The sequence below is a fragment of the Cheilinus undulatus genome, linkage group 13 (genome assembly GCF_018320785.1).
Source record: "Cheilinus undulatus linkage group 13, ASM1832078v1, whole genome shotgun sequence".
Taxonomy (NCBI): domain Eukaryota; kingdom Metazoa; phylum Chordata; class Actinopteri; order Labriformes; family Labridae; genus Cheilinus; species Cheilinus undulatus.
Genome location: NC_054877.1, coordinates 48,879,662 through 48,892,558, shown reverse-complemented (window position 1 = coordinate 48,892,558; position 12,897 = coordinate 48,879,662). Strand labels below are relative to the sequence as shown.

At 42.6% G+C, this 12,897-nt stretch overlaps 1 protein-coding gene across 10 annotated transcripts in view; it reads left to right on the top strand.

Annotated features, from left to right (window-relative positions):
• The window catches only part of rasal2 (RAS protein activator like 2), a 138,256-nt gene that overhangs the window by 121,438 nt on the left and 3,921 nt on the right, over window positions 1-12,897 (top strand). For 7 of the 10 annotated variants that reach the window (XM_041802636.1, XM_041802631.1, XM_041802633.1 and 4 more), the window contains 7 exons: window positions 874-1,113; window positions 1,460-1,661; window positions 4,248-4,447; window positions 4,621-5,581; window positions 5,948-6,091; window positions 7,243-7,445; window positions 9,422-9,509. In XM_041802636.1, coding sequence (XP_041658570.1) covers window positions 874-1,113; window positions 1,460-1,661; window positions 4,248-4,447; window positions 4,621-5,581; window positions 5,948-6,091; window positions 7,243-7,445; window positions 9,422-9,509 — 2,038 coding nt within the window. Of the gene's footprint in view, window positions 1-873; window positions 1,114-1,459; window positions 1,662-4,247; window positions 4,448-4,620; window positions 5,582-5,947; window positions 6,092-7,242; window positions 7,446-9,421; window positions 9,510-12,328; window positions 12,360-12,897 lie in introns of all 10 variants that reach the window. The other 3 variants (XM_041802634.1, XM_041802635.1, XM_041802632.1) reach the window with 2 other exon arrangements.

Genomic DNA, 12,897 nt, shown 5'->3' with positions numbered 1-12,897 from the left:
CATAGATAAAGTCCTACTGGTAACAACACGTTACATAGATAAAGTCCTACTGGTAACAACATGTTACATGGATAAACTCCTACTAGTACCAACACGTTACATAGATAAAGTCCTACTGGTAACAACACGTTACATAGATAAATTGCTACTGGTAACAACACGTTACATAGATAAACTCCTATTAGTAACAACATGTTACATAGATAAAGTGCTACTGGTAACAACACGTTACATAGATAAAGTCCTACTGGTAACAACACGTTACATAGATAAAGTCCTACTGGTAACAACATGTTACATGGATAAACTCCTACTCGTACCAACATGTTACATAGACAAACTCTTACTGGTAACAACACGTTACATAGATCATTTACGCATCCAAAAATATTATACTTAATGTTCAAAGATCTGATATTTAAAGTTTATTCACAGCTGTAGGTCAAACTGAAACATCTCACTTTTAGATTTATACACGCATGAAGATTCTTTGATTTTTTTCACCTCCTTCCCTTCTTTTTCCTCACATTCTTTTACCCTTCCTCCCTCTCTTTCCTCCTTCCTTCATTCCTTTCTCTCTTCCTTCCTTCCCTCTCTACCCATCCTCCTCTCTACATTCCCTCTCTAACCCCCTTACTTTCTTTCTACGTCCCTTTCTTTCTCCCTGCCTTCTACATTTCCTCTTTAACGCCTTTCCTCTCTTTCCTCCTTCCTTCCTTTCTTCCTTCCTTGTTGCCTTCCTTCCTTCTGTCTACATTCCCTCTCTTACTCCCTCCGTCTCTTTCCTCCTTTCTTCCTCTTTACCTCCCTTCCCTCCTCTCTGCCTCCTTTCCTTCCTTCCTTCACTAACTCCCTCCCACTGTGTCTCCTCAGCGTCTTTCCTCGTGAGTTGAAGGAAGTGTTTGCGTCGTGGAAGCAGCAGTGCACCGCCCGCGGCCACACTCAGGACATCAGCAAGCGTCTGATCAGCGCCTCGCTCTTCCTACGTTTCCTCTGCCCCGCCATCATGTCGCCGTCCCTCTTCAGCCTCATGCAGGAGTATCCCGACGACCGCACGTCCAGGACTCTCACGCTCATCGCCAAAGTCATCCAGAACCTCGCCAACTTCACAAAGTGAGCGTGGGCAGACATAAAATCAGTCATTTCAGGGGGGTGGGGGTTAAGGGTCAGTCTGGAGAGTCTGTGTTTCTGTTTTAAAGAGGAAAACTCCAAACCTATGGAATCTTCAGAGACCTAAAGGGTTATTTACAGCTGATTTATGCTGATATTTACAACCCTATGATGTTAAAATCATGTCAGATTTTACCTAATTTATTTAATTTTCTCCTCTGTATTGGTCCTTATATCAGTGTTTATGGTTTATGTGAAGATTATAGCTAAAAGTCAGAATATTCATAGACATGATTGGACCGCTGCTCCATGCTTTGTGTGACACGCTGTTTCTGCGTTGGTCCTGCAGGTTTGGGAACAAAGAGGAGTACATGGCCTTTATGAACGACTTCCTGGAACACGAGTGGGCGGGGATGATGCGTTTCCTGGCGGAGATCTCAAACCCGGAGACGCTGTCCAACACGCCGGGCTTCGAGGGTTACATCGACCTCGGCCGTGAGCTGTCGGTGCTGCACGCTCTGCTGTGGGAGGTTGTGTCACAGCTTGATAAGGTGCGTGTGTGTTTAGTGATGCAGCTGCTAATCACCGCTCAGGAGATGAAGTCTTCCTTACTCTACAGTTTTTTTTTTACAGTTTGTTGGTTTTATGCTGAAATAAAAATGAAGTTTGACCTGAGCAGAGATTATCAGAGCTTCCTCAGAGATGAAGACTCCTTTAAGGAGACAAATCAGTCATAATGTTACGAATAAGGGGGGGTTATCTCTGGGTAGTTCCACATTAGAACAAGGATGTCCTGAAGGAACCATGCTCATGTGGATCAGCAGTAAACACAGAGACAACAGTTCATACCTTTAATGGTTCATTTTGGGCATTCAGATACCAAGTCACTACACTTAATGCTTCAAACATGCAGTAAATTCAGCCACCAGGGGGCTCTCCATCACAAAAAGTAACAACAGACGAGGAGTAGAGACGCGCTGCTCAGCTCCTGAGAACCTGTCTCTGACACCCCAGCGCCCAGAAACCTTCAGACATTTCCTCTGTCGTGATTTCCTCCTCATCCAGAGACCTGGGTCCTGAGGGCTCAGCTCTTCTACCACCTGCAGCATCAGGAGTTCCCCTGTAGGCTGCTGTTTCAGGTGTAGGTGTCTATGTATGATGTAGTTCAGGGGTGAGGTGCAGTCCCCATGCCACAAGACTTAAGAGGAAAAAGACACCAACCTTCTTTTCAGAAAGAACAAACTAAAGAAAAGAATCTTACATTGCAATTCCAGAAACATCAGGGCTACTTGACGACTTTTAATCATGATTAATGACAGAATTTCTGGAGTTCTTCACAATACATCTCCCTGTCCTGTTACACTTTGAATTTCTGTTTTTGCATTTAAAACTATTTTGTGTCATTTTGGATTTCTGTAGTCTTAAACTTAAAGGAAAATTGACTTCCTGTTTGATACAGACCAGCTTTTATTTTGGAAGAAAATAAAGACTTTTGGAAAGATCTAAGATTTTGACTTTAACCACAGAAAGAGGTAGCTTTAATGACTTTTCAATGTCTAAAATTGGACTAAAATTAGTTTGTGTGTTTTTTCAACTGTAGTGCTGTTCACACAGGATTAGTGTTACCTAGGGAATTCTGACGATTTATGAATTACCACCTGATTAGATCAGAAAAACAGCATCAAGACCTTTAAAAAAAAACATAATTACCACCCTAAATTACACAGATGCCAATTCACTAAAAAGATTACAATTACCTTAGAAACTCTGATGATTTATGAATCAGCCCCTAATTAGATCAGAGAAATGACGTTCAGATAAAATTAGCACACTAAAATACAGAGATGCCGATTCCCACAGGATTATTATTACCTGAAGACCTCTGATAATTCAAGAATTTCCCCCTAAATAGTTCAGAAAAATGGTATTCTGACCTTTATAAAAAACATAATTACCACCCTAAATTTCAAAGATGCCAATTTGCACAGGATTAGTATTACTTGTGGACGTCTATGTGCTGAAATATGGTCGTTAATTTCCTTGGAACTTTTACTCCACAATTCACAGACATGTTCCATCCACATGGGACTAAAAGCAGAGACGTCCTGTGTGATTATTATGAATTACCAGAGGTTCCTGTGTAATACTAATCCCATGTGAATAGGGCACAAGATTAGACAAAAACTTTCAAGAGTGAAAATGACAAAACTATAACTAAACTAAAATCTCTCTTTTAAAGATATATTTTGAGCTTTTGGAGCCTTTATTCAGGAAAAAGGAGAGTAAACAGAGCTGGAAACAGGGATGAGAGAGTCGGGGAGAGACACGAGGGAAAGGAGCTACAGGCTGGACTTGGACCTGGGCTGCCCACGTACATGGGTTGTGACCTTACCTGTAGGCCATCAGCGCCCCGCTAAGACACATTTTAGTCTGAATACTAAGACTAAATTAAAAATAGCTGCCAAATTTAACACTGGTGCCAGAACAGGTGTCTACACAACTAATCCAGTCCAGATGTAGACCCCTTAGTCCACCTCTGAATCAGTCTGAGCTGTCAGATATCAGGCTGTTCTCACTGAGGCGGGTCCTCACAGACAAGTAAGGTTTACCTCTAGGTATCTGAATGACCCTAATAGATATGAACCAGCAAAAGTAAAAACATCAGACCCAGGTGGAGATCATTTCTATGCAGATATTTGAGGTTTGTTTGTTTGTTTGTTTGTTTGTGTGCTAAAGATGTTAAATGATGTAACCTGAATAAACACCACAGGTCACCTCAGTCCATTTAACCCTTAAAGCTCATTAACGCTGCGTGGCTGAACCTCACAGCATGGCCTGACCCCGCCCCCTCCCTCCTCCCCCTGGCTCACCCGTCTCCCCCGTGAGATCTGGTCCTGCATGTCTTTGCTGTCTGCCGTGGTTCTGTTCAGTAGAAGCATGTCGTTTTAGTTTGGTTTGGTTTCCATTAAGTTTCCCTCATGTTTTTTTCCCCCCTCCTCCCCCCTTTCTGTTCACTTCCTGTCTGGCCGACCCTCTCTGTTGCCGCCATCTTGGTTTCCTTCCTCCACCACCACTGCATCCTGGTGCTTCCATTCAAACCATCCACACACATGTAAACAAACACACGGCGACCCCAGGGTGAAAATTCCTTCCTGCAGGCCACCGTAGCCAAGCTGGGCCCACTGCCGAGGATTCTGGGAGACATCTCTCGCTGCCTGGCGGCGCCCACGCCGGTCCAGCAGCAGCTGCGACGTTTCCAGGAGCACAACTCAGCACACAACATCAGTGGCAGCCTATCGTCAGGGTTACAGCGGATCTTTGAGGACCCCGCCGACAGGTAACCAATCAGCTGTCAGGATTTACTCACCTACATCATCACTCCTCTAGTGGCGTAGATAACCGCCCCCCTGCTGTTGACAGGAGGTCCTGCTCATGTAATCGCCATGCCTCAGGTGTACTCTGTCATTACTGACGTTTGTAAAACCGTTGTGTACGTGTCACTTCCTGTAGCCACAGCGACGCCCGCAGCCTGCAGTCTCCAGAGCTGATGGAGGGTTATGTCCGGGGTCAGCGCCCCCTGCTGGCCCAGCAGCATCCCTCCACCCACACCAGCTTCTCAGACCACGAGGAGCGGGACGGCCTGCTGCCGAACGGACGCAGCATCTCTCTGGTGGACCTGCAGGACGCCCAGAGTCTGCACGGGACCCCGGGACCGCCGCCACATCACGAGGCCCCACCCCGCCTCAGCAGAGTAGGCTCTCAGGCCTCCATAGGACAAGTCCCGCCTCCCCCGCTCAGCTACCCCCACTCCAACCCTCTCACGCCCCAGCCGGCGCCACACCCGGCCAAAGCCCTGCCCAGAGACTCTCAGCCACAGAGCGCGCCGCAGGTGAGGCGGCCGCTGCACCCGTCTCTGAGCCAGCAGCGCAGCCTGCAGCCGCTGTCCTTCCAGAACCCCGTCTACCACCTAAGTAACCCCGCCCACAGCCTGTCCACGCGCTCCGCCCACTCACTGCGGCACGACTCCAGCTCGGAGAACCTGAGCACCGAGAGCTCGCACAACAGCCACAGCAACTCAGATGACTTCGGCAGCCAGGTGGGCGTCGCCGCCCGCGTGGCGTCCAACAGCAGCCTGGACGAGCTGGGCAGTAGGAGGAGCACGCAGAGTGAGGAGTGCTCCACGCCACGCCGACATGCGCCGCTAGAACTCCCCCCGGGCGCCGCCACTGCCGTTGCCATCCCCCGACAGAGCACGACGGCGGGCACTGCCCATATCGTCAAGGTGGAGCAGCAGAGCAGGGGAGGGGGCGGAGCCAGGACGCCACGATCCATTCCTCACAGCTCATCGCTACGTAGCAGCAGCAGCGCCAACACTGAGCCCACGCCTACCGCTGCTCACGGCAACCGCCAACAGACCCCCACGGAGAATGTGGCCCCGCCCACAAGGAGCGCCTCCAAGCAGCCACAGCAGGTAGTACACAAATAACCAAGTATAACGTTCTTTATATGCTGCTGTTTGTTCTGTAGAGACACTCTGGAGCCTGATATTAGCTAAAGATTTTCAGTTTTCAATCCTGAGTTGTCATTGGTTCAGGTGTCCTGATCATAACAGCGTGTCTGACATTTGTGACAAAATAAATCAGGTTATTTTCCAGTGAGTTAGGAGCATTTTATTGTATTGATATCTATGGGTTTGATTATTATTCTATCTCAGCAGAAAGCATTATGTACTTTATATTATTTAAATAAAGCTTTGATCAAACATTTTCATGAACAAAGAGTGTATCTGTGACTGCAGAGTCTCAGGTGTATGATGACGATACCTGTTGATCTTCAGGTGGCGTCTCCGGTGGAGGCGGTGGCGGTGGCAATGTCCCCGGTGGAGAGGACGGCGGCCTGGGTGCTCAACAACGGCCAGTACGAGGAGCAGGAGGAGGAGGGAGCAGAGAGGAGAGGAGAGGAGGGCAGGAACACGGAGAAGGTAAATAAACACCAAAATAAATATCATGAAAAAGGTTTTGTTCTGTAATTAATTTAAAACTAGATAAAGATGCAATTTCAGCTGAAATTGTGTGGGGATGCCTAGAGCTGAACTGTGGAAGAACTGCTGAAAATAGCTGAAAAAACATAAAATAGTTGAAAAAGGGTGAAAAAAATCACTAAAAATAGCTAAATAGCATAAAATACCTGAAAAAAAATCTTTAAAAATAGCATAAAGTAGCTAAATAGCATAAAAATAGCTGAAAAAATCTCTAAAAACAGCATAAAATAGCTAAATAGCATAAAAATAGCTGAAAAAAATCTCTAAAAATAGCATAAAATAGCTAAATAGCATAAAAATATCTGAAAATATCTGAAAAAAATCTCTAAAAATAGCATAAAATAGCTAAATAGCATAAAAATATCTGAAAATATCTGAAAAAATCTCTAAAAATAGCATAAAATAGCTAGATAGCATTAAAATGCCTGAAAACCTCTAAAAATAGCATGAAATAGCTAAATAGCATGAAAATAGCTTAAAAATCTCTAGAAAATAGCATAAAATAGCTAAATCTTCATGAAATTTGATCAGTGATTATTAGAAATCTTGAGAAGATATCAAAAATGTGAATCATTCCTTAATAGCTGAAGAGTTTGTTTACATTTTAATGCAAAAATTAAGTCTGTACGTGGAAGTGAGCTGAAGTTACAAGTCTTAGAAGCTGAAAGAGTTTTAGAGGATTGGAAGAGCTGATGCATCTGAAATAATGTTATTTTAGTTTTTTTTTTCATGTATTCTTAATACCACATTTAAAAAACTCATGGATTAAAAAAATCTTAAATTTAGTGAAGCAGACAAATGTAACACTCTAGGCTCATGGGTAATGTTGTTAAAAATGTAGTGAAAAAAACTCCACTATGGAGGAAATAAACTTGATTTTTACTTCCTGTACCTCAGCTGTGAGCTCCGTGGAGAGGACCCGCCCATAATGGTTGATTGACAGGTTGGCTTTTTGATGTGAAAGCAAAGGCTGCATTTAAAATGCATATATAAAATGTTCGAAAGCCGTTTTTCATGTCAAACATTTAAGCAGCGCTCACATGCTGGATAAAAGTCTGATCATGATGTCACTCTGACTCCGCCCCCTCCAGTACGAGCTGGAGATCTCCCGTCTGAAGGAGCGTCTGCGGGTGTCGGGCCGCCGTCTGGAGGAGTATGAGCGGCGTCTGCTGACTCAGGAGCAGCAGATGCAGAAGCTCCTGCAGGAGTACAAGAGCCGCCTGGAGGACAGCGAGGAGCGTCTGAGGAGGCAGCAGGAGGAGAAGGACAGCCAGATGAAGAGCATCATCTGCAGGTAGGGGCTGACTCCGCCCCTCTGGGCTGCACTGGGCACAGAAAAAAAACATTCACAAACGTACAGCTGCTGCAGGATGATATATCCATCAGCTTTAACTCTAAAAACTGCATCCATTAAATATTTAATCCTTTACTCTGTGAATTTCAGTTTCCTTCTGTAAAAATGTGACGTCTAGTGCTTTTATTTTGAAGGAGGAGACTGAAGTGAGGAGTTTTGATGGCTGTGAGCTAGTCGGAGATAAACATTTCAAAAAATGATGTGGATTCTATTAAAGCACCGCCATCTTTAATTTTAGAACAAGCTTAAACAAAGAAAATCCTCCTGACAGACTCTCCTGGTGCCTGGTCATCTCAGCAGAAGCTGAGAGGAATCTAGGAACACAGGGGGAACTGAGGTGTTATAGATATCATCTGCTGTCGAGTCCACTTCACTAGGAGTCGGTGTAACTGCTGATTTTGTCTCTAATACTCATGCTGTGTTATCTGAGCCAGACCTAGGCGGATCTGTGCTGATGGCAAAGAAAACACAGGTGAAGACGCACCATGTAGCCAATAAAACAGTCAGTGGATCAGTAAGAGAGGGCCAAATTTAGCATCTTACTCCAGACAGCACTCATTTAGAGTTCAGCATCATAAAACTACAAATACATCTCAAGATCAGCCCATTGAAAATGAGGGATGCACATGGTTGTACAGTTAAATTTGTTTACCAAATAAGCTGGCACGAGATCTACAAGTCGGTTAAACTTACTACCCAGAATATTTTATAAACACAGGCTTGAAATCCAGGTCTATAATGCTAAGGTGCAGCTGGATTTTTCAAGCCCTTTTCACCCCTGGTAATACACCTAGAGACTGATGGCAGTTTTCAGGCCCTTGGGACAACCACAGTACGACCAGGGGCTCATTCAACCCTGGTACCCGTCCAGACGGGACCCTAGGCTTTATTTTTTCACCAGATTAGATATCACATGCCCCTGGTAATGAGCAAGGACATCCAGAGCATGACAGGGGTCGTATCAGTCCCCATTGCTGCCTGATTGTGCCCTCAGGCAGGCTTGCTCAACACGTCTACACCTAAAGCTTTATTTATTACATGTCTGAAAAGTTCTGCATAGTACTGTACATTCATGGTTAAGGCCCAATGACATGTGAGTGCAGGAGATGGGATCAAACCCACAACTCTCGGCTTAAGAGGTGACCGACTCTACCTACTGAGCCACAGTCTCTCATCTCTTAAAAACTACAGTAACACTCCCCCTACACAAATATAACAAACATAACCTGTAACACCCTCCAAGACTAAACAGTTTCACAGCGTGGTGTGACTTCGCTCTGTTAATGAGCAACCAAAACAGAATCTACTTTTTATATCTCTCTCTATCATGTACTCACAGCTATCAAGATTATACTCTTAAAACACATTTCCTTATGTTACAGGGCTGGTGTCTTTTATTTACACTTAAAAACTCCAGTAGAAAACCGGAGTAGATGTTAGAAAGCAGCGTCTGCTGAGACGCACTGATACTGTCAGAGACCTTAAAAACCACAGAACCACTGAAAATGAACTTACTTTAGATATGAGAGTAAGAAAAGAGTTTAAGACACCTGTGGATCAACAACAGAGGCTGAGGAAGGGTTAACACTGAGCTGGATATGAACAGAGCAGTTCTCCACTCTCCCTACTGGATCCACAGCGGTGCTACACTGCCATCTACTGTCAGAGTTAGAGTAGTTCACAAAAAGGGAAGGTCATTTCATTAAATAAACACGTGCTGTTAGAACACACTGGTGTGTTTTTGTCTTAAATTTGTACAGAAGAATTCTTATTTTATTTATATTTGACTGAAATGAGAGAAAACAATCTAATCAGGGGAATGCTGGAAAATAGTTTTAAAAAAATCTCTATTAAAAGTAATTTTGATGGAAACAGTGGCGGTTTAACTAAGAAGCGGCGTGTTTTTGTGCGTGCAGGCTGATGGCGGTGGAGGAGGAGCTGAAGAGAGACCACGCCGAGATGCAGGCGGTGATCGAAGCCAAACAGAAGATCATTGACGCTCAGGTACCACTGACGCCAGAACACCTTTAACACCACACCTGAGTCTCCATCCACACCCTGTGAGCCCGGTGATGGAGCTGAATACACTTCCTGTTTGTTCAATTAACATTTAAAAACTTTCATCTTGTCCTAGTCCCAGTCCTAGTCCTAGTCCACATGTAGGAGGGTGCTTTAACACACGAGGATTTCCTCTTCTGTTTTCTAAAATATTAACGTCCACACGCTTCGTCCTCAGAATCTTTATCCGCATGAAAACAAAAATGAACTGTTGCGTGCTGTTAAAGGGATATTTCTGTGTTTTTGAAGTTGAGTCATATGAGGTACATAGCAGTAGTAGTAGTGGCCTCCAGTGATTTTAGTGAGCATTGCTTCTTTAGAAGAATTCTGGTTGTACCGGTCAGGAAGCCAGGCTATACAGCCTAACAGATGGGTCCAGTTTCTCCCAGAGTTTAGCCAGTTTCTGGTAAAAATCAATCAATCTTTATTTGTATAGCACTTTTCATACAAAACAATATAGCACAAAGTGTTTCACACACAAACAAAATAAAAAATCAAAAATACATCACTCCACGCTCCCCCATCCCTCCCTCCCAGCCCTGTAATCCAAACACAATACTGGCAAGTATATCATAGAGTGATTGAGTAGTCGGACGACTAGAAAAGAGCTATACAGCTCAAATCCTTTTACCAAGTCCATTTATATCATGAGTCATGGATTCAGTAAGAGCAGGAACTGAGGAAACGCCATCTTAAAATTCAAAATGAGGAAACACTGGAGGTCAGGTTAGAATCTAAAAATAAAGTAACATAAAATGAAATTAGGAAATAATAAAATGAAATGAAAACAGAACAAAAAGATACTAAAATAAGAATAAAGCACTTAAATAGCTCAAAGAAGTTGTATAAAATAAGTCTAATACACATAAAGAGAATCTGGTATATTATGATAATAGGATAAACTACTAGAAGAAAATCCTGACATTAAAACTAAAATGCTAAAACACTCAAACAAAATTAAGTTGATGATCTAAAATTAAGTCAAAGGTCAGACTAAAAGGTTAAAAAAATGGGCCACAAAACAATGTTGGCTCAAACGTACACACTAGCAAACATTTTTGAAGCATTATATTTTTTTTACCCAGATAGCCTCTGTGTTTTTGTCTCAAAGCCTGCTCTAAAAAATAGTGAGAAAAACACGGAGGCTTTCCCCATCCTTCCCTAATAATGACAATTAAAATTTCATAAGTTTGAAAAATTTTAACCCCTTATTGGCCAGGTTCTGTCATGGAAATCCCTGGTGTTTCAGATGGGACAAATGAAAATATTAGTTATTTTCAGTGTGCTGCATGCAAAGTCAAAAAAAGAAATTCTGGTTCTCAGATCCTGGTATATGCCAGTGAATTTCAGCAACATTGATTTCTGTTCATTGTTTCTTTATATGCAAAAAAAGAAAAATGACTCATTTTATATATTAGGCTAGAAAATGATCAGACTCATAGATTTCCTTTTTTCTGTGTTCAAGCAACATCTCTTCTTACCATCAAAAATATTTTAAAAAATCACACTTTTTGAAAAGATTTTTTAACCCTTTACTGTCCAGGTTCAATTTCAATGAGAAAAACCAGCTGAGACATTTTTCTAAAAATTCAGTGTTTTTCCCATAAACCACTATAGGGACAATTGCTCCATCTGGTGGAAAATGATAAAAATGACAACTTCAACCAAAAATACAAAAGAAAAATCTCCAGCATTTATTACATGCATGTTTTTATGTTCTAGTGGCTCTAAGATTAAAAAAAATAATAATAAATTTAATGGAAGTAGATGGGACCAAAATGGACACTAGGGACACAAACGTCAGGGTTTTTGCACACAGTGAATTATAAGCAAGTTAAGACAATTTTTCACAATGCCATGAAAATACAGGAAAATTTCCAAAGCTCATACTTGAGGCTTGAAAACTCATAAAATGGTGTTGAGATAAGAATAAAACGAAGAGACACTGAAGGTTAAAGGTGCAAGGCAAGGCAAGTTTATTTGTATAGCACATTTCAGCAACAAGGCAATTCAAAGTACTTCACACAGGACATTAAAATATAATGATAAAGAGAGAAAGAAGCACAATGAAAACATTTTAACGAATCATGCAAAAGGTGATTGAAAACAATAAATAAGACACACAAAAGATAAAAAACAATGTTTCACGTTTCTGGCCAGAATTATTTTATGACATACAGATGAGTGACACTTTGACAAAAAGTGATTCTCTCCCTGAACCTTTATTTTTCTATAAGATAACCACGCTAATGCTACTACTACTACTGCTATGTACCTTTGACAGCCCAACTTCAAAAACACTGAAATGTCTTTAAGAGAGTTTTTAAAACCTTTGCCCTGGGAGTTTTCCTAAAGGTGTGTTTTTAGTGACTTAAAAATGCAGTTCATTTTTATACTAAGGGTCAAAACTCAGAGAAAAACACCAGCCTACATGTGGACTAGACTGTTTTAACTCCACTTTTGTTAAGAGTGTGCAGGAACCCTGCTTTAGATGAACTCCTTTGTCATTGGTCACTGATGTAATTAGTTATAGCTCCTCCCCTTCACCCTCAGTTTAACTCGTTAACAGATCAATTAAGAGCATGTAGAGTTCTCTGAGGTGTAGCTCTAAGGAGCTTCTCCACACATGAATCTGAGGACTGTGGGTTCAGTCTGACTGTCCGTCTGCAGACCAGTGAATAAAGTTTCTTTGAATCTGTTAGCATCAGAGAGGAAAGGAGCAGCAGATTTAGCTCTTGTTCTCATGGACTCTTCGCTGATTTCAGGTCAGTAACGGATGTGAAATAAACCAATCAGGCAAGTAGTGACTGTAGCCCGCCTGGCACCTCCCCCCCACCCCTCCTAACCCCCATCCTCACCCCTACCTCACCCCCAACACCACCACCACCACCACGCTGTTTTTAGAAAACACGCCGCCAGTAAGGAGTGTGGACACACCTGAGCAGCCAATCACAGAGCAATGTAGATCTTTATTTTAATCTGAAATAGTTTATTCAATGTCATTCATACAGTTGGAGGAGAAGCAGCACTGGTTGATATTTTCTTTGTTTTAAACTCAGGTCACTTTATTAGGAACAGAGGTGGACTGAAACCCCAGGACTACAGCACAGAGCTGATTAAAATAAATCTCTAGGATTTTCTTAAATCTAACAGCCTTTAGATTCTCAAGGCAACACGTGGTCAGACCAAACTCCAGTCTGATTAAAGAATTCAGACCTTCAACAGCATGTCCTAACAACATCTGACATGAGGAAGGGTTAATGACAGCTCGTGTTGAGATGGACTAGGAACAAGGAAAAACAGAGATTTCATGATTTTTCTTTCACTTCTCTCA